The following is a 17861-nucleotide window of genomic DNA, read 5'->3' as shown; positions in this document are numbered from 1 at the left end:
GTTCCAGTGAGGATATCTGTGTAGGTATATTTCAAACTTAGCTGATGATATCGTTGCCCGCGGTCGCTGGTTCGAAGTTTCGCGAGGTGTACACTGCTGACGAATCCTAATAAGCAGGAAATTCCATGCTGAAACTTTGCAAACCCCCTCAGACCAAAATACGGAAAAAAATTGTTTTGTCCTCAGGTTCTTACAGAAAACAAAACAGACAGTTTATACGAGCAGCAATGATGGCCGCTGTAACATTTACACCGTGCATTTGGGATTCGTGCACTTTGAAGAACCAGTTTACAATGTTTTCTCCCCGATGTAACCTTACAGTTGTTTATTCGACATTTCTTAACACTGTAAAATTTGCCTCTGAACTGGAAGTACACTTGGCACTGGCGCACTTTCGCCCCTCTCCACCTGGTTCTCCCGACAACAGTGTTCTGCCGTGTCCTGGTGCACTGGGTAGTTTAAATGGCCACGTTGCTTTTTCACAACTGGACTTCAAGCACCTGTCCTCAGGTCTTCGGAAAGCTCACCAAATGGCCATGTTGCTTTTTCGAACACCTGTCCTCAGGTCTTCGGAAAGCTCACGTGACCGTACACTCGCACCGACATTAGTGATACTTTAATTTAATGGATTGTGCATCCCAAAATCCAGTTTGAAGCATTTGCTTGCCGACTGCTGGTCAGAAACGCCTGTTGATTGAACTTATGAGTGTAGTTTGCTAACCGCTTCTACATGTGCGTCATATTCTCCAGGTGATATCAAGTAAAAGCTTTTTTGATCATGTTCATACGTTAGGACACCTGTTGCGCCGCAAGGAGCTTGTTAATATGCTGTTTAGGTGCCACTATGGTAAAGGTACTTTTAGAGATAAGGTCAAAATTTCTGAACAAATCTCAGTGTTCACTTAAACACTTGAAATACAGTGGAATTTCAAATGCGTTCGGCGGGATATTCAAAGTTCTGCAATGAAGCCCATTTCGTTGGATAAAGTGAGGTAGGACTATCGAAGGCTGATGCCGAGCTCGAGGCAGCTTTGCGGTCAGCAAGTGAACTTTCTAACCGGAAGGACCGTGGATTGAATCCTCTCGCGGGATCTCGACTGCTCCTGCCTTGGCTTGGGCAATCTGAGAATATCTCTGTACTCATGCTTCTTTTGAAGGAGGGATGACAGCAAGGCATCGGAAGGGTAGTATGGCAGAACCACTGTGTTGTATTTTATATCAGAGGCATAAACCTGTCAACTGAAGGTCTTCACAAGAATCACTAATACTTACTAATACCCCTTTTTGGCATTATCTGTGGAAATAAGACGTAATAACCCCGAGTTTCGGTCAAGTTTATGTTCTACTTGAACCCCAATTGGACTGTTATGAAAATATACTGCGATATCTCGAATATCGTGCCAACTGAAACATGAGGCAGCCTGTGTGCAGCACACTCAGTTGGAGGACACCATAAACGAGAGATTCAATTGAGTCTCTCGTGAAAACCAAACTGATTTGCAAATGAGTGTATTTCTCGAAGACAGTCCAATTTGGGTTCAAGTAGGACATAAGATTGACGGAAACTCGGGGACTGCGCCTACCTGCTGTCGAAGAGACTTTAGCAACCTGAGCCCAAAGTAGAAGGGCGAAACCGGTCGTGGGCTGTCGACGAATTTTCAGAAACCTTGTGAGTAGTTTCCTTTATGAAAATATACTGCGATATCTCGAATATCGTGCTAACTGAATGGTGCAGCACTTTCAGCTGTAGAATATCATAAACGAGAGATTCAGTTGAGTTTCTCGTGATAACCAAATTGATCTGCAACTGAGAGTATTTCTCGAAGACTTTCTGACGTTTTAGATTATGAGTAATATCTTGAAGAAAATACCCCATTTTACCACCGTAATTTAATACGAAAGAATCCTTTCGGTGAATTTTTCGGGGTAAAATGACAACCAAATAACTAGACATTTACCTAATGGTCTCAAAAAAAACGTTTCCGAATTGATCGCTTTGTATTGGAGAGAATCAATAATAACCATAGTTTATTTGAATGTGCATCACGAGTGAGTATTCTTCCAAGAAAAGAGCCTCAAATTTAGTTGAACTTGGATAAACAGATCTCCTTCAAAGTTGTGTGGTTCTGTGGAGAGATCAGATTGGACAGCCAGGCGGCATATTTAAACACGGTATCGTTTGACTACTCAAGTAAAACGACAGTGAAAGGTGTTGATCTGGATGGCGCTAATGGGGCTTATGCTACTGAATCAGTACTGGGACGCGTTTAAGAGAAAGAGAATGGAAGAATGAGGGATGAGAATCGTCCGTCCCATGAAACTGTCATTGAAGGAAGTCTATGCAAGTACGTGAGTGAACCATAGTGCGACCAAAGTTGGCATGTTTGATGTGGGGGCGCACTTGGAGCATAGGCTAAACCGTGTCAAACATGCCTTTGGACTAAAACAACCTCGAGGAGTGGTATTAAACGGCGACATCTCAAATTACTCTGAGAAGTTCGGTGCAAAGTGAGTACAATTCTGCCGGATTCTAGAACATGTGAGCTTTAAGTTACTGTCCGACAGATCCACGTGCCCAAAGTCCTGGAAAAGTACATTGATAGCACAGGGAAGACCAAAAATGCTGCATTGTTTTCTAGATTATTGAAAAAACACAGGACAGGGAACTGTCATTTCTCTCCATTTCAGAGGAAGAGAGTGCGAATTCAGTTCATTAGAAAGGACTTGGCACAATCTGGCCTCCAGCAGAGGACCGATCAAACTCACTGGGTTGACTGCCGGGCTTATTAGAGCTGTAGGCTCGCACATCGTCACTATAGAAGGTGAAGGTGCAAAAGGAATAAAAGAACGCTTTGAAATACATCAGTTTCACATGGGGCAGAAGAAGAAGATTATTCTACAAGTTTTTTTTAATCGTGAGTGAATTGAAAACGAATCACAGAGTTCAATACAAGGGATGAATGAGGACTACTGAATGAGATCTGAATGACATCCAAGAAGAATTGTCCACAGACTGGAATAAAAGCGGATAAAAAATCAAGAAATAAGCATCGAACGACGGAGTTCATGGAGAGATTACGCAATCATGACACAATTTCTAAGACTATGGAGAACAAAGTGGATTTGGTGAGACATCTTTTCCATGATCTTTAACATGAATGTGAAAAGAGTTTATTTGAACCCAGGAATGATCCTAATGTAAACGATCTTTTACAATTAAAGCTGACTAAGACTTTTACACCGCAATTTATCGATTGGTTAGAAAGTCTAGAGCAATACATCTCAGTAGTTGAGATGGAAAACCTCAAGCACAAGTACGAACCCATGGGATGTGCGTACGAACTTTGAAGGGGTATCCACACCAGGAATCTACTGACAGGTAGAATAAAAGGGTGAGCGGAAAAATCCAGAATTCACTACATTTAGAACACAAAAGTTTAGGCCATTGACAGACAGTCGGCCAGTGCTTAAACACTAGATGGAATGCTGCGGTTATGAGAGTTCCTGAGTTCAGTGATAAGCGCACTGCTGAAGACTCTCAGCGATTTGAGCAGTTCTTCGCACCTTTTCGGTATGGACTGGGTTTACTGAAAGGATGAGGCCTTCATTGAAAATATTATACCGGTATCAAAGCTCACGTGGTTTCAAACATCCAATGAAGACTGTTGTAGTCCCTACACCAATAGGCCCCTGGTCGCGGCTCGCATTCCAAGGTTACACGCGTACCGTTTCAGCCATGCCAATCGTTTTGGATGTGAGAAAGTAAACAGCTGATTGCACAATATAGATTTTTTGCAAGGCCATACTGGTTGGATAGATTTGAACCAAGACTGTAAAAACGGGAGTATAGATAATATGGGCATTCGTCAGAGATTGTTGTTTGACTGGAGACAAAAAGCTCCAGAACGATGGTAATGTGAGGTGATTCGGTAATTTCCATTTGAAATTTCGTCTTGTCAGTGAAGTTCATCTGGGCTGAAAAACCGATCAGCTGTTTCACCATTATCGGGGATCGATAGCAGCGCGCATTTCATGAAATCCGAGGGAGTCGCGAACCCGCGGCCTCCTGACCCGTGGCATGAACAATTTATGTTCCGGCCACGAGTGGCTCAACACCAGTGTGATTAACTCGCACCTAGACATGGTAGAGCGTTATAATGCCATCATTTATGGAGACGACATCACTTGACCACATGTTGACCAGCCCCTTGAGTGGCGACTTCTCAGATGTACGTTTCCCTCGTCTTTTGAAACTGTTCTCCATCAAACGTACTTTCAGGCTGATGGTAGTTTGAGGGGACTCGGTGATTTTCAGTCGGAATTCGTCCTACAAGTGAGGCCACTTTGTGCTAAAAACCCGAGAATCCTCAGCAGTACGCGTCCTACGAAACCCCGGGAAGCTCCCAAAGTGCGACCGATCGGCGGCCTTCAGATGCATTATGCACATCGGGGTGGCTCACCCATTTGTGTTCCGATGACGGAGGATTAAACGTTTGCAAGCCGGTTGTCAAGCTCGATGAATAGTTCAATGACAACCTAATGAGCCACCGGTAAAGACATCCGAGATACCAATATGTCGATGCACTGCCAATGGTGCTTCATGTTGCAAGCCTACTAGGGCTGATCAAACGCCGTCGTTTTGATATTAGCAAAATGAGGCAACCAGTTTGATCAACTGATGACTGTTGATGAAGTGTAAACGACCGAAAATTCAACTGCACCAAGAAGATCACAAGTAGATCTCTTTTTTTAAAGAAACTCGCCGATCGAATTCCAAGGGTATCGATTGAAATTTCGTTCCAAATCTGTAGATGATCAGTCTTAACTGCAGAATTCGCCGGGACATTTGAATTTGCTTAACCTGTACTTTTTTTCTCTCCCAAATGAAATAAAACAAATACGAAAACTAAAATGAAGGGCAAAAAAGACTTTACTGTCAAATTGAAAGATAAGATGAGAAGTCTGACAAATCTGAACTCTAGCATGGTACTAAAAGTGCCTGATGAAAGGTGCTGAATATTGCTATTGGTTACCGGCAGACGTGACCAACCAGATGCTGACTCGACTGCAGTCCGGATCGCCGTTCTCGGCAGAACTAAACAGTTCTGTCAGATACCAGACTTTGTAGCAGCCCTCCGAGACCTTCAGTAGGAATCCAGCATTAGCGGGAATATCAGCCCTAGAGAGCCGGTACCCTAATCAAACCGCCGTTAACACTGTCATCCCCATCATTATTATCCTCTTTATCACCTCATCATGAACAAAATTGTCGACGCTAGCACCACGATTACTTTAATCATTCTCCTCCTCGCCGTTATCATTATCATCATCATAATCATCATCATCCTAGTACATCAGTATTTTAAATCAATATTCCAGCCTCGACTGAAGCGACTGAACTTTGTTTAAGCGTTCCAGCAATCACAGTTTGGGCGCAAATACTTGCTGGAGAAGGATGATAGAATGAAGAAAAACGAAATTCCTTAACCCAGAATGTTGGTAAGCCACCATTCATTTGGATCAATCTTCCCATTTCGGTATTATGGAAACCTGTTGGTTTTGTCTACGTTTTTAGGACACACACCTTAAAGTGCCTGTTAAGTTGTGAACTCTGTGCGTCACGTAGTGAATGAACTCTTCCAGGTGGTTTTATTCAAAAGAGTAAGACCATTTTTATTTGACCTAAGCGCTTGTCGTGATGTGGCACGTTCTGCCATCCTTAGTTTGATTGGTTATCACGTCGACCAATCAGAGAGCAAAGCTGGATGTGATTCAAGCAAGCAAGGCCGTCGCACAGTCGCATTGTGTGAATCAGGCGTTATGCAGGATGTTGTCTGGGAAGCTAAAGGAAGAAGTCCACTGCCCTGGTTGTCAGCAAATATTCCAAAATCCTCTACTGCTTCCTTGTGGACATAGCGTATGCGTCGCATGTGCTAATCGTTTGTGGTTTCCGATGACTTGGCCAGGAAAACAATGTCCTGTGTTAAGCGCGGACGATGCCGTCAGTGAAGCAGATTCCGGGGTGGTTGTTTGTTCAACCGAAAGTACAGGAAGTTTAAATCATACAACAACAACAACTATAAGCACAATCAGTCCACGAGAATGTTGCCCCTCATGCTCAACCATACCAAAACTTCCTGCGGAAAACCTAATAGAAAGATATCCAACAGCTCAAGATTGGTGGCCCAGAAATGTGGCTTTGGAAAATCTGATATATCGCCTGTCTGAACTGAATTCAAACGGAAGTAAGGAGCTTGTCAACAGACCACAGCCAAATGCCTTTCGCCAATGTCATTTGTGTGAATCCAAACCAGCCGGTGTCCCTGCAGTTTCTTATTGCGAAAACTGTCATCTTGCGTACTGTTCTCGCTGTGTCACTAAATGGCATCCAAACTCAGGGTTGCTTTCACGACATCGAATCGCATCTGTAACTGAACAGGGTTTGTCATCCACATCCAGTATACATAATATATCCCAGAGTGAAACAGTTCAGTGTTCAGACCACCCGGATCGTTCTTGTCGCCTATACTGTCTGGACTGCAACTTGCTCGTATGCACACAGTGTTTGCAAGATCCAGTCGAATCCAGGGCGCCATTCCAATCAAACTGTTGCCTTGACAAGACCATCGTGTTGACACCTATGACCAATGGTTATTCCACACCACAAGTTCAGTGTTGGGCTAGCACCAATGGCTCGGCGAGTTTCGGGTTAACAAACAGTTCGCACTCTGGACACGTGATCTGCTCAGCAACCGTTCAAGCAAAGCGGTGCAAAGTGAGTCAGTTTTATGTAATTGCCTACCTTCGAAGTGAACTTTTGGAACGGATGAGATGCGAGGAAAGGCAACCAACTCGAATCCACTGTTAATTAAAGATGACTATACTCCCTAACCAAATAGCGGATAGCCAATAACAACATGAATTCCTTGGCCGAATGAATTTTACGGCTATTCATCGTTCAGCTGTGGCGCCTTGTCGATGCCTGACTGCCATGCCACCCGAAAGAAGCAACTGCCTGACTGCCATGCCACCCAAATGAAGCAAGAGGCCTGAGATACTACCAGGGTTTCCATCAGAGGTCGGGTTCGAACCCCGACTGACCTTCCGGTCAGTGAATTCGCACTCTAACCACTGAGCCGTCTCGCCCCACGGCTATTCATATCTAAACAAATATATGCAATAATTAAATAAATGATTGACTAGATAAAGCAATAGATAATAAACAAAAAACGGCTGATTTTCCGCTTCTTTCTTGTGATTTTGACCAAGCTGTGCCGAGCTGTTGAAACGAAGTAAAAGGCTTTTTGAGAACGTCAACAACAGGCACTTGAAGATATATCCGATACACCCGAAAAGACAACTCTGAGATATGTGGTATGCATCTGTGCTAATCTGAGTATAGGTAACTTGCTCTTTTGATGTAACGTCACTTACCTCTCACCTGAGCGCACGATCCTGAGTAACTTGGTATCGATTGGTGAGTCCAGAAGTGTAGATATTCGTCAAAATCAACCCATCTGTTAATAGATCTTGTCGGATTTTCATCCACAAAGTCATTTATCTGAAAACTGGTATGGTAGTGTGACTGAAGGACAGTGAACTGGTGGACTGCAGCTGGATCGCTAAATGCACGCCCTTCTGGAGGGATTGTCTGAAGAGATCAGCCAGAGATTGTTTGTTTTGGATAATCGTATGCGTTGACTACGAGGAAGCCATTCAAAGTTATGTGATCCTATGACTGTTTTTTGAATTACTTGAGGCTGCGGTTAAGTCCCCCCCAGTTGACCCTATTTTGTTGTTCTCCACTCACGAGTGTATCCCTTTCGTTAGCTTGGGGGTCTCCGTTTGGACAGACACCGGGCTATGCCCACTGAGAATGTGGCAAATTAGAACATGACTCTCCAACTACTAGGAGAAAAGCCACCAATAGAAATGTGAATCAAATTCGCAGCAAATCCAATTAGATCATCTCGTATAATGTTTCGCGAATGCGTTTTTCTGCTGCACCCTGGGTGAGCCTCCGTAAGTAACCAGTCTCATCATTAGGGGAACAAGTATCACATTTGTTAGACGAAGTTTATGCCACAGATGAGAAACGAATTGCTCCCCACCCCCACCTTCATTTCTGGACAACAACTGGCCATTTCTGCTTCTCTAGGTTTTCGCCACCATTTTATCAACGTAAAATCCAATAATCTTTGAACAATTAGGCCTCGAGATGTATGCAGTCCTGGATTTAATTTCCTTGCTGGCCAACCCGATCGATTCGAACGATGCTGGTGACGTGTTGCATAGAAAATAATCGATTTCGACCAAGTGATAAATAAATTATGAAATAAAATGTACTAAAATCCACTTGATAGGTTCCCCAAACGTCAGAGGTAATTGAAAGTAAAACTCTGACTTGTAAAACCAGCTTACAAACAAAACAAAGAAAAAAACGGCATCTTTCGACCTTGTTCGCTGTCACGCGGTTTATTCGAACCGCAGCGAAATTCCGTCAGCGATATCAAGGCAGCATCTTCCATAGGTTCTCACCAGCCAATAACATCTTGGTGGGATTACACAACCTCGCCTAATTTCACCGTGTCTGGACCAATCATCTGCCCACATCGTATGTCCGGTTGAGCAACAGGCAAAATTAAATTAATCAATCGATGAAACGTCTATTTGTGCATTCCGGCGCATAGCTACAAGACACTATGCATTGGAAGGGCCATCGTGATCTCCGCATTATTAATCAAAATTCTAACAACGAAACTTGAGGATATTCAGTACTCATAAAATGAAACCAAAAAGTAATTGAGTAGCAATAAATCGGCTTTAAGATTACCATTCAACCAAGCAAAAAACTTACGCGTCTGACGGTTTTATACAACCATTCCTGTGGCATTAGTTAATGGAGAGCTGTCCAAAAGCTTCCGTGTTCGTCAGCGGTACCCCCTGTCTCCATTCTTATGTAATTTCGTGGTTGATGAACTGCTGAGACAAACGCTCTAAGGTCTTCGAAACCCCGGTGTTCAAATGGCCTATGACCAACACTTTGTCCATCTGAAATATGCAGGTCACATCGATTTCGCCTTCAAAATGGAGGAGGCACACGTGTTTTGTATGAACTGACCAAAGTCATCCCGTCCTTTGGTATGCACTTTGCGCCCACAAGTTGTAAGGTCGTGCTCCTGGATATGCAGTCACCAAACACGCCACTTAAAATCCAGGGAGAAGCACCCGAAGTTGTGGAGCGCCTTGAAAGTTGTATTAGTTCTGACTGTGGTGTGACAAACGGGGTAAATTCACGAATCTGTAAGGCTAATTGTTGATTTGGAACACCTATAGCATCAAAGCGATGCATCCTTGAATTTCGAGGGACTCGTGTATCGGGCTACGGTATGGGCTGTTTTGTTGTATGGCTGTTCGAGCAGCGGAACTGAGGCGTCTTCAGGTGTTCGACATTCGTTGTCTCGTGACCGTAGTTCGTGTGGGTTGCTGCCGGCGGATCCGTAATGAGGCAGTTAGAAAGTGCGTCTTCGGTTGTGCAACGGGTACTTCCGTTGAAGAATGTGTCCAGCACCAGAAGCTGTGTTGCTTAAGACATGTATTACGTATGCCAAACCATTGTTTGCCGAACAGAGTGCTGTTTTCCATGACTAATTCAGAGTGGANGAAGGAGATCACGAAACGCTTGGGTGCTGTCGGTGCTACTCGCCTTCCAGGATGGGGAACGCGTGCTCCTCACCGTGCCTGGTTGGAAACACTACAAGATATGGCTGCCAACCGATGTCAGTGGCGTTCTTGTTGTCATTTTCTATCCAGATTGCCTAAGTGAGTGTCTGGAGGTATAGGCACCTCGGGATGATTGTGGCAAGCTAGCACCAAGTCCCTTTCCCGTCCACCTTCACCATTTTCTTCAAAATAAAGCCTTTAACTAAATTATGGTTCTACGGCAACGAACCATTGGTGCTGAGCGCTGATTTTAGTCTTCTGTTGCTGAGTCCCAGATTAAATGTTATGCAGCTCAGGTTTCGCAAAACATCAGTAACTAAAATCCCACTGTGATTAAGTCAAATTCACCTTTTAATCAGGCTTAATTCTCAAAATGACCGCATTCATTCGGCACTTTCAAAGATGCTTCCACGAACCGCCGCAGTCCTCAACAAATCTTGAAATTTTACTGGCAAAACAGGAATGCATCAAGCGATTTGCAACAATGGAGAATGAGTGAGACATTTCAGGTGGAAACTCCTTAATTTCATCCTCAGCAACCAAATTTTTGGAGTGGTTACCGCTTTTTTGAAGGCTAGGAGTGGCTTGCCCTGTGGAAAGTGCAATCACTGTCCTTGTCTAGAGGGCGAGATGGCCCAAGTAGTTAGAGCGCGAATTTACTGACCGAAAAGTTCGTGGTTCGAACCCGACCTCTGTATCTCGATCTCCCCTGTATAGGCTTGGGCAACCTGGCAGTATCCCGGCCCTCGTGCTTCCCTTGGGTGGCGTGGCAGCGAAAGGGTGCTACAGCTGAACGATTTTTTGTCTAGATTGGACACATTACTCATAAAGTTGACGAATACCCTCAGGTAGACGCGGTCTTCCAGCTTCTGTCTGGCTTATGTTCTGAATTAGACGCAATTTGTGAAAATACCCCCACATGAAAACGACTTTGTTTTAACGAGAGACTCGGCTAAACCGCAGCTAGATCTTTTGTCTCTGAAAACATAGACCTTTATTAAGAAGCACAATCGGTTGATTTATGTCGTCTGGGCTCCGGTTAAAACCGAATTAATTTGCAATTGAGTGTATGTTGCCAAATAGTCTCCATCTTCGCCGCGGAAATTCACATGTTCCGAGGTTCCTGGACTCCGCAAATGTCACCAGTGTTCGAAAAAAACAGTTTGCTGTGACCTTTTGTCCACGCAAACGGTCGTGATTTTTGCCTGGTCGACAGTCCTATCCAATCGGTGGTAACTCCGTAACCTTTGTCTAGTAATTCCCCAGAAAAATCGATTTTGGAGAGTTTGTCAACCTAGACAGAGATGAACTCCATTGAAACAGTATTGTCAAGACATTTCGGTCTACGAAGTAATCCTCGCGGGCTGAAAATGCCCATAGTGAACAAACCTCTTATTTCATAAGGGAAACTACTCACAAGGTTGCTGAAAACGCTTCGACAGCCCACGACCGGTTTCGCCCTTCTTGCTAGGTAGGCGCAGTCCCCGAATTTCCGTCAAACTTATGTTCTACTTGAACCCAAATTTGACTACAGTTTTTCACATAAAGGCTTTTCATGAGTTGAGGCTTGAACCAAAGAATATGTCCGTATTCTCGTCAAACATGAGCAATCTTTACGGAAACAAAACGGCGATTATACAAACGGGACTGACTGTCGGGTTCCGCGGCCCTTCATATCTAACCAGAGTGAATTGTCCAACGCATTTGGTGTCCTATCTGGGCGCGTCCGGACAATTTGATGTTCTAATATTTAAACCTGGAAGGGGTACCTTAACAAGAAGGGCCATCGATCAATGTATCGGATACATTCCTAGGATCGTTGCTCGAGGTTCTGGGCCTACTAACAATTCGCTCCTGTTGTGAACGTATTCTCCTGTTCAAAGGCGATAGGTTATGATCTTCAAAGCGGGTTTTTGAAGATGTGGTCGTATGCTAACGCCTAATGCTGGGCTGAGTTTGCTGACACCTCCGCATCACCATCTTGGTGGTTATGATCCTCTTCTACTTCCCGGCATCAGACTAATGATGGTAGAAGCCGGACTCCTCGAGATTCGTCTGCGCGTCGATGGAATTAGTGCATACATGTCATAGTATGTAGTTATTTTATTCAAGGGGCATCCAGGTGTTCTTTGGTTCAAGCCTCAACTCATGAAAAGCCTTTATGTGAAAAACTGTAGTCAAATTTGGGTTCAAGTAGAACATAAGTTTGACGGAAATTCGGGGACTGCGCCTACCTAGCAAGAAGGGCGAAACCGGTCGTGGGCTGTCGACGAATTTTCAGCAACCTTGTGAGTAGTTTCCTCTATGAAAATATACTGCGATATCTCAAATATCGTACTAACTGAAACATGGGACGGCCTGTGTGCGGCACATTCAGGTGGAGAATATCATAAACGAGAGATTCACTTGAGTCTCTCATGAAAACCAAATTAATTTGCAAATGAGTGTATTTCTCGAATACTCTCATTTGTTGAATCGGTTTTGCGAAATTTTATCTATCAGTTTGCTTCAAAGTGTGCCTTAAACTGGACCGCATTACGACATCACCCTTGCTTAAACTTCTCATTTCGGAGGGCGGCACCCTGACTATTTACCTTCTCTCCTTCAGCTCCATAAGGGAACTCGTTCCAACCGGTCGCATAGGACCGAGTAAAATATTCCTGGTGGAAACTCCTGGTAGAAACAGCTGTGCGAGTGATCGCCCGAATAACATTCTGAACAAAATGAGTAAAAGCGCTCAAGTATACCCTCGTGTCCTTATGACTACCACGTGCTTTCAGCAAGTAGGGACACTTTTTGGGGTCCCTTGATGCAACGAATCACTCAAGTTGCTCTTCAGAATGTATGGAAGAAATTCCGAGGATGCCGGGTGAGCATCCACTGACAGTTCGGTTTGAGGAGACTGCAAGAATGTGGTACGTTAATAGCTTCGAAGGAATACACATGGAGTGTAGCCCAGTCGTCCATACATAAAAGTAGTTTACATAGGGATCTGGACACTATCCTGTTGGTTACTTTGTTCGGTTGCATATAAGATTGCATTTTGAAATCGCGCCAGTAAAGTCGACCCAAGGGATGACTATCAACCAACGGTGTGTCCCATTCCACTTGTATACACAGTTTTCGAAATGATTCCGGGAGAACTGATGAAAACGGAATGCGTCTATCTGTCGTGGTGAACCGGTGGTGATGCAAGTTCTGGCGTTCAATCAAAGCGACCTGAAATCACAGGATCCTGGAAGAACCGCTAGTAGGCGTCCAGGTTCTGTTGGTTGAAATCGGTAGTGGATCTAGCCAAAAAAACGAGTTCTAAGCTCAGTTCAGGGGATTACCAAGTACGCAGATGGGCACATTTTTGGTTTGGGCTCATTCTCACTAATACTATGATATCATGTGACGGGAGTGGAAATATGCCACAAGCTAGGTTAGGAAGATGGACTGGAACAGACGTCCGGCATTCTCCAATATATTTCGGCCACTAATCTAAAGAGGACGGTGATGGAAGACTGAACAGGAGTAACTCTCCGTAGGAATGATCGAGTTATTTTCGTGGACATCTATCCATTTGGAAACCATGTGTATAATTAACTTAGTATTCGAACGGAATTTCAGCTGTTATTCCCTGTACAACTTCGATTTCACCAGGTCAAACTGGGGCTTTGATTGGCGTATGACCGGCGAACTCTCTAGGGTTCCTGTGCATTCCTGTGTGAAGGCTGGCAAGCACCAACCCAGCTGGCACACACTGTTGTTATTCGAATGTCAATCTCATTGATGAGAGGTCAATTTTCTGTTTGACAGTCTCTAAGTGATACGAACTGTCGCTAGTCACTGGCGATTAACTGGGTCCTTTGCTAGTCCAGCATTCGATGAACACTCGATTTGTCACATTTCAGTGACGAATTATGACTTGAAAGAAATATATCCCTAAAGGATGGCGATCCGAGACAGCCTGTTCGGTTCTGAATGATGTCCTACGTTCATGCCAGAAGCACGAAGTCTTGCGTTCAGCTGATTAAATGAAATCATCATTTGACTTAAAACACTACTCTGTTCGGTTTTGAATGATGTTCTTCGTGCATGCCAGAAGCACGAAGTCTTGTGTTCAGCTGATTAAACGAAATCATCATTTGACTTAAAACACTACTCATATGGTTGCTGAAAACTCAGCGGGAGATTCGGCTAGATTAGTGTACAAATAGGAGTAATTAGTGAAATCAATGTATAATTAAGAACAGCTAGCTGTTGTCGATAAGCCCCTCAATGTATCTATGTGTCACACTCCGTGTTTTCTCACATCACCAGGGGCTTATTTTATATGCTCCGTCCATGGCATTATCTCACAATTTGAAGTACATTCTAATCCCCACTGTTGAGATCCAAGTGGCCAAGAATACTTTATTAGATTTTATCTATAGTGGTGGTGATCTCCTTTATTAGTTTTCCCTAAACGTTGGATTCAGACTGCACTATGAAGCCTTCCCCTCCAACCTGTCGCTATCGGTTGGCAAAACGTACTTTCCAGTTATTGGGCACCATGAAACAACTTCTTGCGATGGCAGTAACATATGTAGGCCTGAATAATAATAATAATAATGGTTCGTGTTTGACGGTTACTCATACCGAACACTGCAATTTTGAGAAAGTCTTCCATACACTCGAACCTAATCATTCGTATATTCTATGCTGCCTGGGACAGACTATATAGCTTGGTTACCCCAGTTTGACAAAAACACGGGATATGGTTTGTTCCAAAATCGACAAATATGTTTATCCGGGGGCTGATATCGGTAATCCACAAGGGACACAACTATTTACCCTAAGGTACTTTGATTTAATACACTGGTGTGGTACGACAAAGTTCAATGGGTCGTATGTCATTTCATGTCCTTAAAGTAATTCATTGTTACTGTACTTTTAACGGTCCTATTTATGTTGCTGTTGTCGTAATCTTATGCGTAATATGTTACCGACCAGCCACATACACACTCACGTGATACTAATGAGTACCTGCCATTGGCTGAGCAGACAGATAGCCGATTCAGGTACAGTCCGGCCGTCAGTGACAGTTACAGATTTGGTGAACCAAGACAGTCTTTTGGAAGGTCAACAGGCACATGATGTCTACCATCTGCTGGTTAGTCGACACAAAACGCCAGATTGTCTCACCAACCGCGTCATGCGCTCACCATGCGAACATATTTTTATTCAAATAACTGTACATATACCATGCTGGTTAGCCCAAATACCCAAAATCGTTCACATTAATGTACCGTACTTTGTGGTTGTCAATCATTAGCGAAATCCGGGGGGTGGGGGAGGAAACCCCAACCCGACCAAAGGTCACGGCATCCCTCTTACACAACTATCTTAGCACAAGCTCATCCACACAGACGGACAGAAGGTTCAAACGAAGTTCAAGATGGACCATCAAATGAACCGAACCAGAAGAACTAGACCCTAGGCTGGACCCAAACACATGTAGGTTTCCCCACCAATTCAAAACTTGTTCAACCACTCTAACACACAAAAATCCCTCGACCGACACCCAACAGAGATTTAGCTTGACTTAGCTTATTGGTTCTCCTTCCGCCTTAAATATCGACCAACCTCGGAACCTTGTCACTTGGCCTGACGAAGATTTTGTGTCAAAAACGAAACGTTGCCCAACAATAAATCTAGCGATTATCACCAAACTTTTTCGAAAACTATACCGGACTTTACGTTTCAACTGACAGAAACTTATTCGCAAGCAGGCGAATAACACACAACGGATGGAAAGCGCCTAACTCTCGCTGAATGTTGTTCATCTGACTGTCTATTAACCGTTGACGAGTTGGAGACCTAGCCGAAACGTTTTGGATATTCGTTAAACTGCTCTGAGCACATGCAGACTGCAGCTGACGTACGCCAAATTTGTGTGGCGTTCATTTTCAGGCAGACGCGACAGCCTAATTTTCGCACAAACGACATCCTGCTACGACAAGAGGACGGGCAGTTCGGCACTCATCTGTGTTCGAATGATGATGTGGGGCACAGCTGGAAAGGAAACAGTTTCACCTCGATTGAGCCAGTCGTCTAGTTACGCCAGCCGTCCGTGACCTTTGGCCACCACGCCCATCATTCACACCTGGAGGCGTGACAAAAGCCTTCCCATGGACTTTGTTTGAACAAAAGAACGAATGCGGCGCTGTGTAGATAAAGAATGGAACACGTTGTCTAACGAGAGAGCTGAGGCAGTCTGATCAAAAACCGTAGTTCAATATTTATATCGCTGAAAACTCACAACTGGGGGTCCCTGAATAATTCGTGACCTCACTTTCTGAGAAAACAAACACAGTTTGTGTTACTTATGTGGGAGTGGGCTTCTGCGTGGGTCCATAATATGTGATAGTGGGCAATTTGAAACCAACCTTGGTGAATGCATTGTTAACCGACCACACCAAAAATAACACGAAAAGTGTTATCTTTAGGGGGCACTGTCAGTGATCCGAAGTATCGATTTGATTGTTTAAATTCCCCTACAGTAGAATTACCCGAAGATTCTGGAAGGTTGAAACAAGACCACCGCCATGAGGTTGCAGTCACGTGGTTATTTTTCAATGGCTGAAACTGATCTGTCGCTGAGGTGTGTCAGCTGATATCCAGAGGCTTGTGTCCGAGTTGAAAAAATGGAAGAACCTCACTGGTGGTTATTTGTTCCAGTTATTATGCAACTCTAAGATGTTCCACGCGTTCACAAGGTTTTTCTTCGGATTTCTCTCCTAACATGCTCTGATACCTTGTTATATCCGGTAAAACTGAAGCTTCTTTGCGCCGGTCGAACCTGCTCACAGCACTGCTGAGTCCGAGATGTTGTGAATCAATAAAAATGAACGGTATTCTTTCCGCTGCCTCAACCTATTACTGATCACAATGTGGTTAATTCGAGTTCAAGTTCATCACAGACGATAAAGGCCGAATGAAAAAAGAAAACGAATCCCAGAAGTTTGTGCTTGTGAATGAGAATTCAAACAAACGAAAATTCTTCCTGAAGGTCATCACGTGTTCGCAGATAGGAAGTTCCCACAGAATGATCTCGCCTGCAGCCGTCTGCCCAAATGTGAGGTTGGGTTGTGGGCAGAGAAGTAAGGATTGTTAGAGAAGTTACTTGTCTCAAAGGGCGAGAACTATGCCTGACAGTGAAACCTGATCGGGGTGCACGACCGAGAAAGTGGAGAGTAAAACTATGATTTTTTGTGTACGTTGTTGGTTAATATTTGGTCGAGATGTTCGGCAGTTCATGGGCAGTTTTTTGATGATGGAGAGCTAGCTGTCCGTCGTTCGCCCAAGATGGAGTTTCGTTGAAGTGCATGTGTACTTAGGAGACTTCCAGCTGAAGAATGTGGCCGACTAGGCAGCGATGTAAAACAAAGTACAGGGGAGAGTGGCTAGCGATGATTTTAGTTCACAATCCCTCGGAGGGTCACGGAAACATTCTGGATGCCAAGGACGTCCCATAAGTACTCACACCGGTGGGCGCCACAACCTTAAGGTACAAGGGATTCGTCCGGATATAACCATTCATGTCCTTTGGCTATGGGAACCTAGTGACAACCTAATGAAAGTACAAGTTCGTGGAGCTGTTTCTACTCATGTGCCAATTGACATTATCTGGAAAACCAATCAATCAACCGACGCCTTCATTGAGCACCTGCGACTGACCAGACAGGAACCCGCCGAGTCCAAGCAACATGATTGTTTGTTCCCTGATATTTGTTCGTTTAGTCTCATATAATAGTCATTCAGGTGATCACAAAAGGCAACTAGCTGGGATATGAAGGGCTAAGAAGATAAATACTACTAGGTGCTGGTCCATCGACTCGACCCACTGTGGAAGCCATTCACGATTTGAACTGCCACATGTGCTACTGTTTGAAGAACCAGCGAATACGATAGAAGTGCACGAGAACGTCGTTGGTTACTGCCTGTCTTACACCGCGGCGATTTGGTTTACTGCTACCACATGAAAAAGTGCTGTACAAGAAGGATAGACAAAGCAACTTGGATCGAACCAATCGATCCGGGACCAGGGCCAAAATATAGACGTACGTGTTGTCTGGCCCGACAAGAAAGCGACAGATTTCCAGTGGTCACAG

General features: G+C 44.2%; 1 protein-coding gene across 1 annotated transcript in view; it reads left to right on the top strand.

The window, feature by feature from the left end:
- Positions 1–5822: 5822 nt before the first annotated feature.
- T265_12702 (hypothetical protein) overlaps positions 5823–17861 on the top strand; it is a gene marked incomplete at both ends in the record, with an annotated part of 49254 nt that continues 37215 nt past the window's right edge. The window contains one exon of the mRNA XM_009165052.1: positions 5823–6775. Coding sequence (XP_009163316.1) covers positions 5828–6775 — 948 coding nt within the window. The remainder of the gene's footprint in view (positions 6776–17861) is intronic.

The sequence above is a fragment of the Opisthorchis viverrini genome (assembly GCF_000715545.1).
Source record: "Opisthorchis viverrini unplaced genomic scaffold opera_v5_11, whole genome shotgun sequence".
Taxonomy (NCBI): Eukaryota; Metazoa; Platyhelminthes; class Trematoda; order Opisthorchiida; family Opisthorchiidae; genus Opisthorchis; species Opisthorchis viverrini.
The sequence above is the reverse complement of the archived record's forward strand: the minus strand, read 5'-3'. Positions and strand labels throughout refer to the sequence as shown.